Here is a 23190-nt window from a genome sequence, read left to right as displayed (position 1 = left end):
ATTAAAAAAATAAAAAATAAACCGAAAGCATTCTTAAACCGAGGTGCGCTTTCCCAATGAGGCCTCCCGCCACCGGTGCCCTTCCACCATCCGGCTTCCGTTCGTAGACCGAGGTAAAGTTCGCAAACCAGGACACTACTTCCAGTTTTGCGGAGTTATTATACTGAATAGTTTGTAAATAGGGATGTTCTTAAACCGAGGTACCACTGTATATACAACAAAAGAACCCCATTAAAATATTAAAAAGTAAGCATCCATTATTAAAATAGGTGATAAAATTCCATTAGATAAGCACAGCAATTAAAGCAGTAATTAGAGTCAAGAGGTCAAGGGAATGGCTGTGTAAACAGGTGCATCTTCAAATAATAGATTAAGAGTGTTTGCCTGACATTGAAGCAAAATCAGGGCAGGTGCCAGTCAAGTCTCCATGGGGAGTTAACCATACTTGGGGCATGATTACAGTTGTGTTGCTCTTTACAGCCGACTTGCTTTCTCCCACAAAGATCAGCAGAGGCGTGTGACACAAAGCAAGTTGGCTCCTCCGGTTGACAAGCAGAGTGCAAGCTTGCTGCCTCCCTTTGCTTTCTCCCGTGTAGCTTTTCTCTCCCTGAACCTCACCGGCAAAACCATGAGCATGTGAACAGGAACCATTTGAAAATCTAACAAGTGGTTATAGCAGTATGCAAAGCCAGGTTGACAGGCCAAGACAGGGGTGGCTAATTTGTGGCCCTCCAGATTCTGCTGAACTTCAACTCCTCTCAGCCAAAGCCAGTTTGGCCAACAGCAGCAATGATGGGCACTGAAGTCCAACAACATCTGCAGAGCCACAATTTAGTTGCCCCAGGGCTAAAAGCAAGGGTCCTTACTGATCCTCCATATGGACTGCTCTCATGCATAATGAAAACTATAGCATCAATATTTTCCAAGCTTGTGAAAAGAAATAACTGACTGCTAGCCTTAAGAACAATGGGAACATTTTTAGTGACAAGCCACCAGAACCCTTGTTCCCAAGGGGTCACAACGGACAGTTGCCAACAACCCAAGACTGTCATGTATTTGCATTTAAAAAGAGCACTTTGAAGCTCCCTTTGTTTCTCTACTCCAGAGAGACGACAGTCTTGAGAATGTACTTTATTCCTCTCCTCCGGACAGTCTGCTTAGAGATCCAAACATCTATAAGCAACTGCTCTGTATAACACTGCAACACAGCTACTTACTGCAATACTCTGTGCAAACGGTTGAAACCCACAAAAATCTAAGAAGAATGTTCTGGAGAGCATGGGGAAAGTGGTGGGACTTCAAATCAGCCCAGTGCTGTGACACCCAGGGAAGTGGCTGAGGCCTGTCAGTTACAGGGTCAGAGAGAAAAGGCAACTACAGGAGTCCATAAAACACTCTACAGATTCCCATGAAACACAATGTTGGCTAGACAGCATTAATATAGTATGTTAATATTCTCCAAACCGTGGCTTCATAGGGATGGTGGAGTAGCAAGCACACCAGTATAAAATTTCATAGTTGCATAGAGGACTCCAGTGACAGATGAACAGATGGCAACACCTAAGCTCCTAAATAGACAAATATGTATTTCCCTAGTTTTCTTGAGAATGTATATTCAAACCTTCTTACAACAATAAAATATACATACTGTACAATAAAACCCATTAAACAACCATCACAAAATACCAACATCTTCAAAACAAAACAATCTAAATACCAACAAGAAAAGCCCAGCGACTCATAAAAACCTCTTTAGCTCCAGCCAACATGACCAACAGCCCCTCAAGTCTCAGTGTGTTAATGCATTATCATATGTGGTGGGATTGTAATGTAATTTAAAAATTTTGGGAATGATATACAACGAATTGAAGAAAATGTTCCATTTAACATTTGTTAAAAAACCTGAAGCATTTTTGTTAGGGATTGTAGGGAAAGATCTGCCAAAAAAAGGTGAAAACCATCTTCATGTATGCAACAACGGCCGCGAGAGTTTTAATAGCACAAGGATGGAAGATGGAAGAAATTCCAACTAAAGAATCATGGTAAGAAAAATTGATGGACTATGCAGAACTGGCAAGACTGACAGGACAAAGATAACTGTGACTTTAAGGATGAATGGGAACCCTTTACGAAGTATTTGAAGATGCAACAAAGCGATCTGGACTCCTTGGCTGGCTTTGAATAAACATTCACAAACTTTTTATTGATAATAATCAGCTAAATAGTTTGAGGATCTATACAACTTTGTAACCTGCAGAAAACAGCATTCTCAGAGAAACCAAGGACTGGAACTGAGGGAAGTCGGGGGGTGGGGGGGAGGGGGGAAGGAGGAAAAATGGGGGAGAAATAAGAATGATATGTTTTAGGATAATATGTTTTGTTTTAATTTTGAAAATAAAAAATAAAAAACCCACAACAAAATAAAATGTACATACTGTACAATAAAACCCATTAAACAACCATCACAAAATACCAACATCTTCAAAACAAAACAATCTAAATACCAACAAGAAAAGCCCAGCAACTCATAAAAACCTCTTTAGCTCCAGCCAACATGACCAACAGCCCCTCAAGTCTCAGTGTGTTAATGCAAATTGGAATATATGCATTAAACACACCAAATACATACCAAACACACCAAACGTTTCTCCCATTTGTTAATTTCCCCTGCTGCCGTCACAGAATTTATGTGATTTCATGGTTTCGCTCATAACACTGTCAAAACAACTTGAACTGACAACAGCACACACTCCAGATCATGAAGCATGGCGCAGCAACAGACTTTGCAGAGAGCAAAATATAGGTCTGGTCCTAAATATGCCAGCCAAACATCTTTTAAACTCAAGCATAATGAATTAATAGGGTATTTCCCCAGGCCTGAGAAATGAAAACTGTGTGCTGCTGAGGTTTAAAAAACTGTTTCTCATGGTTCAGACCACTTGACTTTGCCTGCTGTTATTTTGGTTACTGAAGTCACAGATTGCCTATAGATCATATGTTGGCACAGTGGTGATGGAGCATGAAACCTCACTTAACTTCCACTTCCACTTCCTACTACAACTCCTCCACTGAAATTCCACCAGGCACACTGACCACATTCTTACCACCAGGCCTTTGGCTTTTCCTGTCTCATATAGAATAATCCTGGCCAGCTGTATTTTAGAAGGGGGGGGGGGAATCTAAAATATATGACAGAGGTGTCATATATGCAGACATGTTTTGTGAGGGTGGGGCTGGTGGAGTAGCAAACATACCAGCATAAAATTTGGATTTGAAAAGGTTTTTTATTGATGATCAATGTACTGGCTTTCATTTGGGTCTGTACTTCCTCAGGAAACATCAAACCTTATTGGAGAGTTTGTATTTAATGGCCTTTCGGTGTTGCTTCTGCAGTGCACTAGTTAAAACGCCCTGCTGAACAAAAATGACCTTCTACCAATCCATATCTTCATTGCCAGATTCTGCATGTTTTACAGAGGGTTTTAAATCATTATCAATAAATACAGTGTGTGAGAGAGAGAACTAAATGTGTATAAACTAGATGTGTGTACACATCTAAATACAGTACAAATGCATGCTGAAAAGAATTCAGTAGGGACTAAAGTATGGAACATGGAAAGAAAATGAAATGTAATACTTGGGTCAACATCTACTTCATAATTATTCAGAAGGGATTTGATAGGGATACTAAAGGCTATAGTAAATCATGCATTACCTGTGGAAGAGCATGCCTGGAATAAAGTAAGCAATTTAACTGAACAATCAGAAATGAAGCAATTGTGTTTATGTTTGCTTTGTAGAAACTGATGCATTTCTTGTCTTAATTATTCCAAATACCCTACTGTAACTAAGCCAAAGTACCCGCAGTTGAAGTAATCAAATTTCTGTCTCCTCATGTTGTTTCCTTGTGTCTATTTTAGCAAGGAAGCCCCCAGGAGGAGGAACCTGTCTAGAAGTGCTATATAATAAAGACATAATGCAAAATCAATAAACATAACTAATATCAAAGTTACAGTATTCTGATTCTGGAGTAATTTCTCAGCATTCTGGTATGCCAGAATACTACCTGGGCATGATATTGTGGAGTACTACTACTACTCCCTGTGCAGAGTTACCTCTGACACTCAGAGGAAAGTATTTTTACTGCCAAACTAAATGCTTGACTGATTGCACATTATGAAGATTAGAGCTGGTAGAACTCTGTAGCTGAAGACCTTCTACTATAAAACTCTGCATGTTCACCACCACACCCAATGGGCACAAAGGGCGAGATTCACTCAAAGAATCCCATTAGCAGAAACGGTGTGCATATGGGCTTCTGCTTGAGCCCGGGGCCTTCCTCGCTCCTCCTCTCCCTGCAGGATCAACAACTTCCAGGGTGTCCTGGTTCATACTTTTTGAAATAAGGCAGCTGTAAAGTGGAGGGGCTTCCACTGACAGGACTGATAGCATTAAATACTATTTTATGCAAGTTGTACTGGATGTTTGGTGCAGCACTTGATTTCTGATTTACAGACCTCTTTGTGCTAGTGTGTCTTTCTTCCTGAATACCTCTTCCAGTGATATTTCAGCACAGAAGTCTTTGAATTATAGTAGGTGGCAAAAGTACACTTGGTTTGGGCACAAACTGCAGCATCAGAAATATGCAGTTGTGTAGCTCAATGCAAACTTTTAAGCATGGCAGAAATAATCACTAGCAAAGAAGGCAAAGCACATTTCAAATGTTTGGCAGGGAATGTACGTTCTTCTAAGTACAAATTGCTGTGTTCTGCCAAGCAGTGCTACCTCTTATCATCTGCAGACTTACACTAATTTAGAAGAGATATTGTAATATTTCCACTGCTGCCTCTTTAGCTACATAGAGTGAACTGTGAACTCCTAACATTCTCTATAGTATTCAATACCCTCATTAATTTGAACAGCATCTACCATTTATAGGCTTTTAATGTGCTGCTCTTGACTCAGAACAGAAAGTGGTATGTTTTTAATCATAAGCCAGCAGCAGATTGTTCTACGGAAAGCATTTATGTGAACAAGAGGAGCATGTGACATTTCAAAAATACAGGAGAATCTAGGATCCATCCGTGTGACAACATAAAATGATCACCATATAGAATCAGGAAGAAAACTTGTTCTCAGTCACTGGTCTAGTATTATATAACAATCGAACAAAGAGTCAGTGCAGAAGGAGGGCCACCTCCCCCTTGCGAAACCCCACCTTCCTGTGAACAGGAGACTCCAGTGGGCAGGGCCAAGGAGATGGCTCCGGTCTGCTCAGCCATTAACCTCCCTGTTGGGCAACAACTAAGTGGGAAGGAGCCAGAGGACGAACTCCAACCACAGAATCCAGATCTTCAGACATGCACCGCAACAATTTAGGATCACATCACTTTATTTGCTAATTTAAAAAACTTATCTCCCTATTGGCCGCCTGCCTCGCTGCACTTCCAGTGCCTTTGCACCTTTCAATGTGGCTTGAAGCAGTTAAAAACTCATGTCACTAGTAGTATGTGTAAATGGGCCTGAACTAAAGACATGCCTGTATAGACTCAGCCTTCTTTTTTTAAAGGATAAACCAAAATTGGGGCTTGCATTGAAAAAAGGGCTGCATTTCATTAACATTTCCCGCTCCCCACCCCACACCCACAAAATGGCTTTCCACTTTTTATTGGGATCTTTAGAATAAAATTGTATATAAACAAAGAGAAGTTCACCCAAGTGTGTGTGTGTGTGTGTGTGGTAACAATTGGCCTAGGTTTGCTGCTGTTTCTTTTTATATGGACCTCAGCGCTTTAGATTTTCTCTGCTTTCCCTACACACATTCTGTTTTGAATAGTGAAAGCAATCTCTTGGCTTGAAAATAAAATGTATGCATCTCTCAAAGTGACCTGGTTCATAGTTTACTGAAACAGTGATGCATAGCTATGGATGCTAGAGAGAAGCCACAATATCACATAATAAACGTGGTAAAGGGGGGGGGGGGGCAGAATGACAATGCTGTGCAAACTATCCTAAAGAGCAATCCTAAATAAACATGTATAGCTGGAAAGTTTACATATTTTTATCAATGCATGTAGACCAATTCCATGAATGAGACCCGAAAGATGAGAATTTCCTCTCCATTTCATCCCACCCCCAATTTTGACTGCAAACAAGAAAGAAGACTAAATGATTTTGTCATGAATGCTACAGAAAAATCTATTCCCCACTAGCTTACATTTGCTTATACCTTTCACTTTGCAACAGTTATTTTTCTACATTTTGAAACAATAAAAGGCCTACTATAATCAATCATTCCCATGGCCCATACAAGCCCATGGTTCTGTCTCTTACCTGTGATCTGACTCTGTCCTTGTGGATTAAAAGGGCTTGGTGCAGAGTTCAGAGAGGGCCGTGGGCTCTGAGTCGGGACCCCTACTCTCATACTGGGATGAGGAACGCGCCCTAAATCACTGAGGCGCTCAGAGAACAAACTAGGTTTAGAGTCATCAAGCTTCTGTCTGTGCCCTGGAAACAGCAAATCATAAAATAAAAGTGTTGTTAGCATGACTGAACAATGTAGTATTTATTTTATTTTATTTTACTGCAAGGACCAAAGAACTTTTAGCTTTAACCTGGAACTGGTGCAAGGAGTGGACTGCAGACTCTTTCCCCCATCACAATAACCCTACATGGAATATACTTGTGTCATTTTCCTTATACATAAGTAAATCGCTTACATGAGCACAAGAATGTTGCATGTGAACGTAGTAACTCTGCTGGATCAAGCCAAAGGCCCGTCTAGTCCGGGATCCTGTTCTTACAGTGGCCAACTAGATTCCTTTGGGAAATCCACAAGCAGGAACAGGGTGAGAAGGCGTTCTCCTTGCTTGTGAGGCCCAGCAACTGATATTCAAAGCAATACTGCCTCTGACAGTTGAGGTACAACATAAGCATCATGACCAGAAGTCATTATCCAGATAAGACCAGAAGCCTTATCCTCCAGGAACTTGTTTAATCCTCTTCTAAAGCCATGCAGGCTGGTGGTCACGTTGGTTGCAGGAGGAAATTTTATAATTCTTATTTATTTACAGTACTTATACTTTATGCACTGTGTACTTTCTCTAATCCTGAATCTTACAACTTTCAGCTTCATTGGATGGCCCTGGGTTGTAGTATTATGAGAGACAGAGAGAGAGAGAGAGAGAAATGGTCCCTGTCGACTTTCTCCATACACAACAAGGCATAATTTTATAGGCCTAGCGCTTGTCCCTCATTTTACTCACTTTTTTCCAAACTAGAAAGACCCAAATGTCTGAGGGGAGCCAAGCAGCACTGCACACTATGCCAAGTGTGGTCCCGCCACAGATTAGCATAATGACATTGGCAGTTTAATTTTCAATCTCTTTCGTAATAATCCCTAACATGGAATTCTCCATTTCTGCAGCAGAATCAACATCTTCATCAAGCTATATCCACTACAACCTAAAGTTCAGTCACTGCCAGTTGAGACCCCAGGAGGGTATAAGTGAAATTAGGATCACTTTATCCTTGCTTACATGGGTTTGAATTTTCCATTTTAAAGCCCACACACCCAATTTGGGGAGATCCTTTTAGGCCTTCTAATAAGTGCTTTTTCTTTAACCACCTTTAACAATTTGTTGTCATCAGCAACCCTGGACACCTCACTTTTCACCCCTAACTGTAGACAATTAATGGACAAGTTAAAAAGCACACGTCTCAATACTGATCCTTAGGGGACTTCATTTTCTACATCCTTCCATTGGAAGAACTGCACTTTTATTCCTACTTGCTGCTTCCTGTTCCTTAACCAGTTAACCATGACTGCCAAGCTTACTCTGAGTCTTTGGTGAGGTATTTTGTCAAAAGCTTTTTGAAAGACTAAGTCTTTAATAATGCTTCTCACTGGTTTTCCTGGAACAGACATTAAGCTAACCAGACTGTAATTTCCTAGATCCAATCTGAAGTCCTTTTAAAAAAATTGCCCTACATTGGTTACTTTTTAGTACATATATATATATATATATATATATATATATATATATATAGGCTGATCTTATGGATAAGTTATTTTTTTGTTAGAAGATCAGCAATTTAACATAGCTTTCTTTAGTGGGTACAATCTGGACCCAGTGATTGTCAGTTTGAAATTAGTCCATAAGGCCACTAACTTCATCTCTTATCACCACTAATTGCCTGAGTTCCTCAGGTGCCGGGACCTGCCCTGCGTCTTCTATTCAAAAATTCAATCAGCTCCCCTGACAGTTAAGTCCAGTCACGGACAACTCTGGGGTTGCAGCACTCATCTCGCTTTCCTCCTTTAGCACACCTTTGACGCCCTTTCTCATCCAGAGATTCAGCCACCTCTCTTGCTTGGTTTTGGTTGGTTGGTTGGTTGGTTTTCAAACCCCTTCTTGCTGCTTGTGTTTCTTTTACCACAGTTTGTGTTCTTTTTTGGAAAAGACTATCAAAGAAGACTTCTTGCCTCCAACAGCTCCTTCGACTGTACTCATTAATCAAGCTGGCATCCTCTTGGTCCTGGCAGCACCTTTCTTGATCTGCGATATACATGCCAGCTGAACTTCTTTTATTGCGGCTTTGGACAATCTCTATAAAGAGATATGACCCTCTTCACTTTCCTCCTTTGAAGTCAAATATGACTGTTACATTTTCTTGGCAATTGTCCTCTTACATATATCTTGGATTTCATAGCATTATGTTCACTGTTCTCAATCAGTTCAACATTTACATCTTGCACCAGGTCCTGGGTGACACTTAAGATTAAATCCAATCGTTCCAGAGCACAGTCACACAGGGTATTTAGACATTTTGCTTCTTTGAGACTTAAACACATCAGTATATGGGACAGCCATTGAAGTCAATTCCCATTTCACCCTGGACATTTTTGTCAGGAGGATGATACAGTATGTTGTCCATACTAAACTACTTCTGTGGCCCACCAGCCCCACCCACGGACGAGAAAGAATCCTTCTAGCTTCTAGATCCTCCAGTAGGCCCTTCCCTGCCCTTCCTAGGGAACTTTTATCTGGAGATAACCATGTCTCACTGGTTCTCTCCATTCCGCTATATGCCCTCTATATCTATTCCATCTTTTAAAGCCAAGCACCCCAGTTCACCCACCTTGGATCAGAGGCTTCTAGGATCAGTTTATAAACATTTATATATGGTGTCTCTCTCCAAATGTCTTGGATGTATGTGCTTGACCCTATGGTGCTTCAGCCTTCCTGAACTGATATCATGTCCCCCTGCACTCTCAGGGTCCAGTTCTACCTATCCCCCATTTGAACAAGCACAAACATTTTCACCCTCATCCCTAGAGATGATTTGTTCCTGCTCTGGAGGGTAGGACCCGAACCAATGACTTCAAGTTACAAGAAAGGAGATTCCAACTAAACATCAGAGAGAACTTTCTGACTGCAAGAGCACGAGACTCCTCCAGCAGAGGCTGGGTGGTGATTTGTCATGAATGATCTAGTTAAGAACTTGCATTGATCCCTTTCTCCTTTCTCTCTGCTCAGGATGCTGCATGCAGGAAGTAGGAAGGATGGAGAAGCCTTCTCCATAGCCAGGCTAGTGTGTGTAACAGCTTACCAGGCTGAAACCCACCCAGGCAAGATCCTGAGCTGCACCATGCAGAGGCTCTGCACAGGTAAAAAAAAGGTAAAGGTAAAGGACCCTGGACAGTTAAGTCCAGTCGTGAACGACTCTGGGGTTGCGACGCTCATCTCGCTCTAAAGGCCGAGGGAGCCGACATTTGTCCGCAGACAGTTTTTCCAGGTCATGTGGCCAGCATGACTAAGCCGCTTCTGGAGAAACCAGAGCAGCGCACGGAAACGCCGTTTACCTTCCCGCCGGAGTGGAACCTATTTATATACTTGCACTTTGACGTGCTTTCAAACTGCTAGGTTGGCAGGAGGGGACCAAACAACGGGAGCTCACCCCATCACGGGGATTCAAACCACCAACCTTCCGATCGGCAAGCCCAAGGCTCTGTGGTTTAACCCACAGCGCCACCCGTGTCCCCTGCTCTGCACAGGTACAACAGGTCAATAGAGCTTGACTCTCACCGAAGACTCATCCATTTTTCTATTTGTCTCATGCTTTCTATGTGCAGGTCTGAGCAGTTGTTCCTTTGCTCCACTACTTTCCCCCAGAAAACCCACTCTTTAGCACTGAATCAGAGTAAACGTCAATCCAAAGAAAACCTGATTGACATTTGCTCTGATTCAACAGTAAAGACCGGGTTTTCCCTTGGGGAAAGTGGCAGGGCAAGGGGATTTCACAGTACAACAAGAAAAGGTTTGTATCACTGCTTATAAACATAGAACCCAAACCATTACTGAATTGTTAGGCTACTTAACAAATCTCACATGCTGGTCAAAATTCTGAAAACACATAAATGTTGCCACTTCTTCTCTACAGAAGCACAATATATAAGAGATGCATGTAGAATCACAAGATTGTAGAGTTGAAAGTCCAACTACCTGTAATGCAGGAATCTCAGCTAAACATCCATGACAAGATGGCCATCCAACCCCTGCTTAAAAACCTCCAAGGAAGAAGAGTCCACCACCTTCCAAGTTGGAATCTCCTGAGGCAAACCCCAAAATGGTACATCCCCTCCCTGACAGGGAAGAAGGGGTGATGGAAGCTCTACATCAGAAACAAGGAGGGGAAGAAGGTTTGACAACAGGATCGGCTGCCCCAGTGGATCCTGCTGCGTCACCTTGCCTCATAAGCCCTGCTAGCACCAAACGTATCAATGTTCAGAAGGTATTTAGGGAGATTGCTCCTTGTATAGGCAGAGAACAAGGAGTTTGATGTACAGTGAGGCCATTCAAATAAATTCTGGAAGTTTGCAAAATTGATGTATTGAGCATTCTACCATAGGAATTTAAACTACTTTCCTTCCTCAGTAGAATTTTTAATGAAAACTTTATTTTCTTCTTCTTAGAAAGGGGGACTGGTGAAGAAATGCATAAAAACCAAACCCAAGTGGATGCTCTATAAGTGTAGTTAAGTGGCGAGAAGCTATACACACAAAGATACTATAAAACGATTTCTCAATTGGCTTTTAATGAGATTGCAATAGTGGTTTCATTAATACTGTAAGTTCTCAATTAATTCTATTCAATATTCTTTCTCTGTGTACGTACCTAAGTTAGATATTTCTCCTTCCCACTTTTTATACTGGCTTCTAGTTAGAGTGGAACTCTCTTCAGCATAGAAATCTATATAAATATTGCACTCATTGATATGAAATCCTTGCTTAAATGTGATGTTAATGTTCCCAAATCCTTCCTTCAGAATCCCAAAACTCTTCACAAAACATGAAGCAAACCAGGCTACCCTGCCGCCACTGCCATCACTGCCCTTCCCTCTTTCTCTACACCTTTACTCCAAACCTTGGCATTAAATTGTTTAATGATATGTTGCCATTACTATAATGAATCCATAACTCTCAAAATTACCATGCTGCTTCCAAAATTCTCTTGCACTAAAGAACTGGGTATAAAACTTGAGAGAGAGGGAGGGAGATAAACAAGAGATCTCAGAGGAGCAACAGTGGTGCCCAGAAACTGAATTCTTAGTATCCATAGGAGGACCAGCAGCCCAGTTCCATCATTATATAATAGGATAAAAACTGTTTGCCAGTTGCCATTGATGTTACAGACTGTCCACAGCTTTTCAAACAAATGAGGTTAGACAACCTCATTTGTCTAATGATTATATAAAAATGTGCCCACACATCATGAAAATGCTCACTTTCACTACTTGTAGACAGGGTATCACTGGAAGATCTTCCCAAACTGAGATGGTTCATTCCTCCCCAACCGCTAACCTCCTAATACCTTCTGTCTTGGCCCAAGCCTCTTAAAACAGTCCAGAGGGCAGAAGTTACAAATACCTCTATGTATGTGCGAAAGGAGAAGTCCGCCTCCTGTGCAAATGGGGGGAATAGAGAGAATTTGAGGTCAGGCTGTGCTAAGAAAGACACAAAAAACTCCATCTCCTGGTGGTACAAAACAGGGATGAGTAGTAGAAACTGCTGTAAATCCACTGGAGAAGAAGGCTTGGACTTCACACATTAACTCTTCTTGCTTTGGTGCCATGATGACATGATGTGTGTAGGAAATGGGAAGTCAGTTTGACTGAGTGAAAACACTTTGCAAAGAGTGTACAAATAAGGTGGATTCTGTGAAACATGGAGTTCAGTCACTTCTGAGGAAGCTTGAGAGCAAAGTGCTATGATGCCAGGATTCACCTGGACACAAGGGGAAAGAGCAGAGAACTTTGGGAAGGATAGCCATATATAGCAGGGTAATGAATACAGCATGCCGTCCTCATAAAGGAATTGTCTACACCAAAATTCACGGTGGGTAATCAAGTGTGAAGTCGAATCTGATTTACATCACAATCCTAACCATTTTTATGTAGATGCATGTCCCTCTAAGTTCAATGGGAACTGTTCTCTATTAAGCATGTTTAGGATATCACCCTTAAGTCCACAGCTGTCCAGAATCAAGTAATATCTTGAAGTGATGTAGGAATCATTGGGTTTTGATCAATTTTCACTATTTTCACAATTTTTACATGTTACAAAAGCACTCAATAAACTCAATATAATTATTATACAATCATTTTGTCTGCTTTTCATGTTTCTAATTCAATTTCCAAAGAGCGAAGTCACACATTTCCCTTGCGGTGACAAGTCTTGGCACAAAGGCAGGCACACCTCATACCTCTTGCCAGACTGGAAATGCATGACTTCTCCTTTTGCAGGTCACCCAGCAGTGTTAAAAATAGGTGGGCAACCCATTTTTGCTTCTCCTTTCTTTATGATGGGGATGGGGAACCTGTAGTCCTCCAGATGTTGCGGGACTACAACTCCCATTATCCATGGCCGTTGGCCAAGCTGGTTGCGGCTAGGAGGAACTGGAGTCCAACATCACCTGGTGGGCCATAGGTTAGACACGGAACCTAATTCACTCCGGCTTCATGTGTATTGACTAAGCCCCTCTCCTTTCCATTTTACCAGGCAACCAAAGTAGCACATTTTTTTTTACAGGATTAACATAGGTGTTCATGAAGGGATGTCACATGGAGGAGAGAGAAAGGTTGTTTTCTGCTGCTCCAGAGAAGCGGACACGGATCAATGGATCCAAACTACAAGAAAGAAGATTCCACCTAAACATTAGGAAGAACTTCCTGACAGTAAGAGCTGTTCGACAGTGGAATTTGCTGCCAAGGAGTGTGGTGGAGTCTCCTTCTTTGGAGGTCTTTAAGCAGAGGCTTGACAACCATATGTCAGGAGTGCTCTGATGGTGTTTCCTGCTTGGCAGGGGGTTGGACTTGATGGCCCTTGTGGTCTCTTCCAACTCTATGATTCGATGATTCTATGTTTTCTTGCTTGCTTGCACAACAGCACAAAGCTGCAGCATTAGTGAGAATGTGCAGTTGCAAACTTTTCTCCAGGATTGAGAAATAAAAATAGTTTTTAAAAAGAAGACCTGTGAGGGTGGCAGGCAAAGGAAAAAATCATTAGAATAGGGATGAAAACCATACCAAAAAGCCTGGAGGCAGCTTTTGGGTTTTTGGCAAGGAATGTTGCACTGCTGTGTAATACACATGCAAAACACATGGTTCAAATATAATTTGGCAGCAGTTAAAGGAGCAGACAGTAAGATGCAATGGTAGAGCCAGTCTGCAAAGCTACCATTGCACAAGTCTAAAAAGCTATAGGCTGCCGTGAAGACAAGCCCTAGGTTATATTTTTATCAGGAAATTATTGCAGCTGATAGATTCATAAGCAAATATAGCACCCTACGGGGCGGGGTGGTGGAGGAAATACACATGCTTTATCTGAAGAAATCTCATCCTATCTTATGTAAAAGGTGTCGGTGTATTTTAAGTTCCTAATCCAGCACACTTTTACAATATGCAGAGAAAGTGGTTAGAGAGAAGCACTTCTTTCACTAGAGAAAACATTTTCTCTCACAATACAAGAATCCAGCATCATCCAATGAAGCTAAATGGTAAAGGATTTGGGTCAGACAAGAGCAAGAACTTCTTTACACAGCACATAGTTAAACTATATGCCATATGTCCTGATTTTCCTGGACATTACCAGGTGAAAGTCACGTCTGGGGGAAATTTCCAGAAGGCGATGGTTTGTCCTGGATCTTTGGCATGTAAACCAAAAAATCTCATTTTTTTGAGGGGGAAAGCTAAACAACTTTCAGGTGTTCCTAATAATGCGAGGACATGGAGGAGTCACGATCCCTGCATTCTCTCTCCAGGTTCCAAGCTGCACCTTTGAGCACTGAACACTGGGGGACAACAGTCAGCAGAGCGCCCCGTGTGCTCCGTCTTTCTTGTGGCTTCCCATCTTTCTCTGGCTGGCCCTTGTGGGAAGTGGGATGCTGGATTAAAGAGAGCTAATCCCCAGGGATTTTCTTAGGTTGCAAAAATAACCACAAAGAATTGTTATCAAGTACAAATGGGAAAGAATGTTATCAAGTACAGGGACGCGGGTGGCGCTGTGGGTTAAAGCCTCAGCACCTAGGACTTGCCAATCGAAAGGTTGGCGGTTCGAATCCCTGCGGCGGGGTGCGCTCCTGTCGTTCGGTCCCAGCGCCTGCCAACCTAGCAGTTCGAAAGCACTCCTGGGGGCAAGTAGATAAATAGGGACCGCTTTCTAGCGGGGAGGTAAATGGCGTTTCCGTGTGCGGCGCTGGTGCTGGCTCACCAGATGCAGCTTGTCACGCTGGCCATGTGACCCGGAAGTGTCTGCGGACAGCACTGGCTCCCGGCCTTTAGAGTGAGATGAGCGCACAACCCTAGAGTCTGGCAAGACTGGCCCATACGGGCAGGGGTACCTTTACCTTTTTTACAAATGGGAAAGACAGCTGACTATTCTCTGTCAGATGAGCTTTTATCTTCTGGGTAGCTTCTATGTTGCAGATTAAAAAAAATTACCCTCAAAGCAATTTGTCCTGCCCTACTATAACAACATGGCACTGAAGGCCAACCTTGTCAAGAAGTTACAGAGAAAATTATTAAGTATGGAGAGGAGCAGGGGGGGTGAGGCATATTCCTGTGTGCGTTGCCATCATAGTACTATGGCCCTGACCAGCCAAACTACTAACTGGGGCCCTCTTAATAGCAAGAATTCGCAGTGGCTAAAACCACTTTCCCTTTCAGGTCTCGTGAGGGTGGTTCACTCAGTCACTCATTTATGATGTACAAAAGTAAAAGGTCCACTCTTAAAGCTGCAAAATGCAACTAAATTTGAAACATCTTTGGATTTGAACCTCTTTGCCTTTGACTCAAGGAGGGCAGCCTGCAAAGGAACTCCAAGGAGTTTGCCACCAGGAAAGGGGGAAATAGCTCCATATGACTGAGAGCTCCTCTGGTTCTCAGCCAATTCCTCTTTGCAGTTCCACTGAAGATCACAATACATGCTCCCAGGAGGACTGGATCAATAAAACATCAGACAACAGGACTGCTGTAAACAAAATCTCCAATTGGTGTGGGAACATTGGACTCCAGTATCAATAGATCTTCCACATTAAATGGTAGATGCCTCAGTTAGCCTTTGAAGGAGGTGTGTGAATTATCTGAACCCTGTCACCAACAACCCCTCCCCCGCTTGTTTTCAGAAAGCACTGGAGTACAACAATTTTGACCAAAGATTTGAGGACGGCATCTATTGGAAACAGCCTGTTGTCCCTGATGCCTGAATGGGCTTCTCTTTCTTTCCCTGAAAACTATTCTGTTTTACATCTGGACTCTATGGTCACTTTGCACAAAGGATCTGCACCTCTGCCCTGCCCCCCCCCCCCAATCCTGAGCTGAAGGCAACTGCCTAAGCTTCTCAGGACAGACTATCAGCAGATGGGGTGAGCTAGGTCTGCTCAATGCCATCTGCAATTCACCTATATGCCAAAACTAAAATAAGGATCTACACCCAGAAAGGGGTGGGTAAAGGAAAGCTGCAACTGAGAGATATCTTAGCATCTGCTGCACAGCAAATAGTGGCTCTAGAGCCCAGACCAGAACTTATAATTTGCTTGCATTACTCCTTTGCACGTCTTTCATCTATGTTATCAGTGTATCCGTTCCCTATTGGCTTGAGTAGCTCGGGGGGGGGGGGGAGGGAGGACTGTGGTGTGCCTGTTGCAGAAGTGCTGTCTCAACAGTGGCTCATAGCTCCCAGTCACACAGGGGCAGCACACAGTGCAATCTGTAATGCAGAACTGCCTGCTTTCCCTCCAGCTAGCCACGCTCCCACACTTTTGAGGATTTGCAAAAACTGTGGTTTTCCCTAAGTTCTGGACTTAGTGCAGTGAAGGCATCTTGAAATCTCCACTGCCAACAAGAACTCTGCACACGTGCAGTCGCATGTTACGTTTGCTTCAGAATGCGAACGGGGCTCCGGAACGGATCCCATTCGCATCCAGAGGTACCACTGCACATGCTTCTAGCCCTGAGCCCGGTCTTGGCTGGGGAGGGCAGGGTATAAATAAAAAATTACCGTATTATTATCATTATTATTATTATTAGCTACCATCCCAAACATACCAAGCAATCCATTGTACATAGCCAGGCCCTACATTACAGCCGCATCTGTTCCAACTCTACAGACAGAGACTCTCACCTAAGAAATCTACGGCAAACCTTTTTAGAACTAAAATATCCACCTGATGAAGTTAAACAACAGATCAACAAACAGACTAATACCCAGAGAGAACTTGCTGCAAGACAGACCCAAAAATGAAAATAACAGAACACCACTAGTAATCACATACAGCTCCCAAGTTAAAACAGTTCAATGCATCATCAGAGATCTACAACCTCTCCTAGACAATGACAGTTCTGTTTCTCAAGCTCTGGGAGGAAGACCTTTCATTGCCAACAGTCAGCCAATCAATATTAAACAGCTCCTCACCCACAATAATACAACAGCCAGACTTAACATGGACACCGGTACCAGAGCCTGCAATAAACCCAGATGCCAACTTTGCTGGCACATACACCCAGAAAACACCATTACCGGCTCCAACAACATCAAACATACCATCTCAGGCCTATTGAATGGCTCATCTTCTACCATTGTGTATGCCATCAAATGCCAACGGTGCCCTTCAGCTCTCTATATCGGACAAACAGGCCAAACCCTACGCCAAAGGATAAATGTACATAAATCTGACATCAGGAATCACAAGACAGAGAAACCAGTAGAAGAACACTTCAATCTACCAGGACATTCAATAAAGGATCTCAAAGTAGCTGTCTTACTACAAACGAATTTCAGAAATAGACTGGAAAGAGAAGTTGCTGAATTGCAACTTATTGCCAAACTTTAAACCATGGAGAGACCTGGTCTGAATAGAGACATTGGATTCTTATCTCATTATACATGATAAAGCTATTTTTAGCCATCTCACCCCTTGCTTTTTCCTGTAAGACCAATTGTGGTCGTTAACACTCGTCAACAGGTTTACCACACCTATCAGCCAAACACCCATTCCCACCACCCTTCTGAGTAATACCCGTCCCCACCCTCTCACTGTATATAGGGGTCTGGTGACTTCTGTTTCAGTGTGTCTGAAGAAGTGTGCATGTACACAAAAGCTCATACCAATAACAAACTTAGTTGGTCTCTAAGGTGCTACTGGAAGGATTTTTTTTATTTTGTTAAGACATCTGTATGACATTGTAAACAAAATAGTCTTCCTCCATCCTATCCCTAAATCAGAAAATCCAATGGAAGAGGTGCACTATTTCCCTGGTTGTAAATGGTCCGTGGTGCTACTATTCTCATGAGTTATGGGCCTGCACAGATTGCTCTTTCTCAAGGGTGAGGAGCCCTTGGCCCTCCAAATGTTGCTGGACCATAACTCCCATAACCCTTGGCCACTGGCCATACTGGCTGGGGCTAATGGCAGTTGGAACCCAGCAACATCCTGAGAGCTACAGCTTTTCCCCATCCCTGCTCTAGCCATTTTCTTCTCTATGGTCTGTCTTTCCCTTCTAGTAATTAGCTCTATCACTTTAGCCCTTCCCTTTCCTAAAAGGATTGTCTTATTATCCATTTTTTTCTCCCTTCTCTCCTCCTTTTTAAAGGAAGTCTTTGGAGAACTACACCTAAGGTATTTGCAGTGGCAGCTTGTTGTGATGCCAGTAAGTGATGTTATTACCACTGCACCAGGACCAGGCATCTTTCGCTCTTGAATTTCATGCAATACATCATATCAGAAGGATTCTGCTCCAAATCCAAATCCTAAACCTAGCTTAATTTTGAAGAGAAAAATAAGTGTGTCATAAATCAGCTGCAATCAACAAAGAGTAAGTTAGTGCCTCCCTAACAGGGTTCCAGAAACAAGGCAGAAAAAAGAGCTACTGTTTATTAAACCCATACTAATATAAATGTTTGTTTATGATAAACTGTTGCTCTCCTTGTTAGTTTCCCTGTGGAACCCTCTTGGTGTGCCAGACTATTCAAGGTTGCTGTTTTTATTTTAAAGTCAACAAAACATAGCCAAACCATTTTTATCACAGAAAACAGAAATCTTGGAGTCCTTCCAGTCTATTGGGTAGACATAATTATGAGAAGAAATATATAATCTACCCAAGAGACATAATTACATAATTAAGCCCTAGGCTCTATGTAAGAAAAGTTCTTACAATTCTCCAAACAAGGCGCTGCATAGTCCTCATAACTTTTACTCACTTATTGAAATAAGGGGGAATATGTTGGTTTTTAAATAGCCCAGGGCAGAGTTTCTGCTACAGATGGTATCATTCTAGTAGGAGAGGTAAGGACATTTCCCTATATAATCGGGGCAGGGAGGAGAGGGAGGCGAACTGGCAGCAACCAGTCCCAAACTGGGGGGGGGGGGGAGGACTAAATAAATTGCCCTTTTTATATATTAAAAAACCCACCCATTTTTGCACCACTTGCCCCTTTCTTCAGGACTACAATTGTCTGGTGAAAGTTTTCGGTGCAGTTCTACTTCCCAAACATCCCCAATTCATCCTGCAAACTTGGTGGACATTATTTGCCAATGAGAAACCAAGGGCTCTGGTGGGTGGCAGTTTCAGGACCAAGCGCCCCATCGCATCACTTAATGTCAGGGCAGAGGAGGAATGGTGGAGACTGCCTCCCCAGCCTGGCCCTTCCAGAGAAGAGGAAGACAGTTCAGAATTACAAGGGGGCTTTGAGGGAGGTCACAGCTCAGAGGCAGATGAGGGGAAAAGCTGGGGAATAATGGGAGAGGAAGAGGAAGCACCCAGGGGTTGACAGCTGACAGACACAGTGTCTTTAGAAAGCAGAATGGATAAAAATCTATGATTTTAATTTTTAAAAAATCAGATTTTTTTCTATTTAAATTGGATTTTTAAAATAAAATGCTTTTGGAGGAAAAATCTTTCTAAAGATAGTTTTCTATTTAAGTTACATTATAGTTCAAAGGCTATTCATCAGGAAATAAGGATTTGTTTTAAGTTTTTCATATGTGCTAAAACTCAGTCTAAGGTTTTTTTTAAAGAAATGTTTAACCACATCAGTTAACAAACATGGATACATATGCTATAATGTTATTGTTTTAGTTAAATAAATTATTTAAATTATTATTAAGGAAATGATTATTTTTCTCCTTCCAATAAAGTACAGCAGAAAAGTTGTCCAAATATAAAGTTAACTTATTAAACCTCACAATAATTTCATAATTATATGTCAATGTATTTCTAATAGTATAACCAAATCAATAATTTTTGATATAACTGAAAAAATACTTTGAAAATTTATTATTCCAAAAATGAAACCTTCATCTGGTTGTAAATATTAAGATTATACCAGCAAGAATGAGTCTTTCTGTAAAAAAAAAAAAAGATTTAAATCAAGTCTTACTGACAAGTGATTTAAATCGTGATTTAAATCAAATCCACCCTGTTAGACAGCATTCCAACCCCCCAACCCCCTTTCAGAACCTGGAGAGCCTTGAAAGTAGGAGAGCAAGGAGCCCCGAGGCAGAGGGCACTTGACAGCCCTCGTAGGGAGGACTCATGAGGAAGTGGGAGAGACGGAGGGGGTGGAGATTCACTTGGGACAACGCCATTATTCCAAGAGGCTATGTTCCAAGCCTCTCTACAAGTATGGCAAGAAGCTTTTCCTTGTCTTTGTATGATCCTGGCAACTGGCCTTGGGAGTTCATTGCAGCCACCTGACACTTATTTAGGTGAAAAAGATAAAGGACCCCAGATGGTTAATGGGGTTGTGATGCTCATCTCGCTTTCAGACCAAGGGAGCCAGCGTTTGTCCACAGACGGCTTTCTGGGTCACGGGGCCAGCAGGACTAAACCGCTTCTGGCACAAGGCACCATGACGGAAGGCAGAGCACACAGAAATGCCATTTACCTTCCCACCGCTGCAGTGCCTATTTATCTGCTTGCACTGGTGCGCTTTCGAACTGCTAGGTTGGCAGGAGCTGGGACAGCAAGAGGAGATCATTCCATTGAGCTGAATTGAACTGCCAACCTTCTGACAGGCAAGCCCAAGAGGCTCAGTGGTTTAGACCAAGGGGCACCCATGTCCCTTATTTACATTATTTATTTACTTAGCTACCTACCTACCTTATTTAGTTATCACTTATTTACCACACATAAAACATGTTTGGTCCAGATGGTATCGTATTGAGCTTTACTGTATACAGAATTCCACTGGCCTGCTATCCCTCAATATCACGGCAATGTTGTTCCAAACACCAAGCACTCCGACAACACTACTTTCATTGGTGACATTAAATTGTCTCCAAATACATAGGGGCATTCTGGGAACTGAAAATAGGAGGCAGCTTCCTGCCATAGGGCACAGCCATAGGGCTAAGTTTGCTGAGCGCCCGTGTTGATGTCAGGGAGTACTGTAGATATACTGTAAGCAAGCTCACCCAAATTGTACTTTGTTTTGCCCCCCTCCCCCCATGTAATGCTACCTGTAATTTCAGCCGTTTCTGGAAGACAGAGGTTGGCTGTCTAATGATGTCAGTGAAATAGGCAAGGTGGGTGGCATCACTGTACACAATAACTTTGTTATCCCTTAGCATTTATCACTTAGTAGGATAAAGTGTGTTCACCATCATGTGCAAAAAGAATGCACATGCGCCCATCTCACTGAGCATACCTACAGCAGTGGGTAGTCACAATTTGCATCATATTAGTTTTGTTTAATTGATCTGCAAACTGCATTGGGTCTTTGTTTTAGAGAAGAGCAGGTAAGAAATATTTAAAATGCATAATTTACAGGAGAAGGCGGTCAACCTGAACTTCAAAGCCAGAGGGAAGACTTTTGGGAAGTTATTTCTTTCCACTTCAATAGGCCTATTTAATAGAACAACATTATTCTCACAAGAATGCTTGCATTTTCTCTCTTGCGTACACAGTTACTCTTTTTATTTACCTTGATCTCTTTCTTTTTCCCTTTAAATGAAAGTACCACTGTGAGTTTGCAAAAAAAAACACAATCAAGACAATTATTTACTATTGTTAAAAAGCTGAAGAAACAACTTAGACAACATCATGCAATTCCCATTCTCCAGCTTAATTCCTTTGATATATTGTAATATCTAAGCAACTCCCTTCCTTAAGCCCCTTCCTCTTGCCTCTCAATGTTTAGGGAAGTGAGGTTATAGAACAATTGCAAAGGCACATAAGGTTTTCATTATGGCTTCATCAATTTATTATCATTATGCAATCGATCTAAAAAATGACAGTCCTTTAAAGAAAGAAAAACCTGCAGTGAACACACCAATTTCTTTAGCCTAGTCTTGCTACACTGTGTTGCAAGACATATCAGAAGATGGGGAGCTGAGTACGCAAGTGAAGAAAATCTCTTGCTTAAACTGGAATACCTCCAATTCCTGGCAGAATGAGACAGTTCTCTTAACGCTTGCGAAACATGATAACTTTGAAGGAATGAAGAGTGAGCGAGAAATGTAAACACAACCATTATAACAGATTTGAGATACTTATTTTTAATCCAGTCTAAGACCCTTCCAATTGTATAGTGCTTTGGAATCCTTTTATTGTCAAACATCAATAAGGTGCATTTTAATTTCTTTCCAAAATCACTGTGGTTATACTGGAGGCACTGAAGAAACAACAGTTAAACAGAATAAGGGATGGATGGATGTGTGCGTCTGCATTGCCTTTTTCAGCAGGCAGCTTTCCTGAATGAGTTCCTAACCATGAGTTAGATTTTCAGCTGTTTTAAACTCTTAAGCAAGTTATGGTTCTAAAACACTCATAATCACTAAAAATATTCAGGCAGTAAAGAAAGCTGGAAAAGAAGAAGAAATGCAATTTCCTTCAGTTTTGATGTGCTTGGAAACAATACAGAAAATAAAGTGGTTATCTGAAGAATCTGAAGGTTCAGCTGAGGAATCAGGACCTCTGCAGCAGAACAGCAGTTTACCCACATAATCCCAGAGTTTAAAGCTGCTGCACAATTTACTATAGGCTTTATAGAAGGATAATTGCTGTATCCACCCATGAGTAATAAATGGAGTCTACCATGTTAATCTTTGTATTCTTATTGTTTGTAAATTATACCAGACCTTAAGAACCCTTCCCTTTCATTCCAAGGAGGAATTAAGTTACTCACACTCAAACCTGCAAAGCTAAGAGATAGCAACTGCAATCCAGTCAAGAGATGAGTGCCAACTAATGTGAACAGAATTGCGTTATTGTTACATAAAGAGTACCTAGTATTAGACCAACAGCACATGAGATTAGTGGGTCTTCCTCCCCAGAAAGTGGGGGGGGGGGGGGTGCAGCCAGAGTTTGGGAAGCAGGCAGAAGGGCAGCCACAGCGTTTAAAAGAAAAGAAAATCAAGCAAAGCTTGTTTTCGGATCAGTTCCATAGGCCAGACAGACTATTATTTGTTCTCAGTTATAAGGCAGAAACTAATTAATTTGAGCTTTAAGAAAGAACCTCTAGCAAGCTAGAAGAATAAAACACCTTTTAGCCATTGCCTATTAGGGTTTTCTACAAAAATCTATAAAACCCTTAAAAAGAAAGAAAAAAAAGAGTCAAGACCAGGCATAGCTTTTAAAAGGTTTACAGATTCCTGGCAGCTCCACAGGGTGAGGTTTGTGACATCTAATCTG

General features: G+C 41.9%; 1 protein-coding gene across 10 annotated transcripts in view; it reads right to left on the bottom strand.

Moving 5' to 3' along the window:
- The window catches only part of RUNX2 (RUNX family transcription factor 2), a 222454-nt gene that overhangs the window by 80304 nt on the left and 118960 nt on the right, over nucleotides 1-23190 (bottom strand). For 7 of the 10 annotated variants that reach the window (XM_083435589.1, XM_083435593.1, XM_083435587.1 and 4 more), the window contains one exon: nucleotides 6334-6507. The exons of the other annotated variants lie outside the window; for them this stretch is intronic. In XM_083435589.1, coding sequence (XP_083291715.1) covers nucleotides 6334-6507 — 174 coding nt within the window. The remainder of the gene's footprint in view (nucleotides 1-6333; nucleotides 6508-23190) is intronic. 10 annotated transcript variants of the gene reach the window in all.

Source organism: Podarcis tiliguerta (genome assembly GCF_965153285.1).
Source record: "Podarcis tiliguerta genome assembly, chromosome: 3".
NCBI lineage: Eukaryota > Metazoa > Chordata > Lepidosauria > Squamata > Lacertidae > Podarcis > Podarcis tiliguerta.
This window is presented reverse-complemented; position numbering and strand designations above follow the sequence as displayed.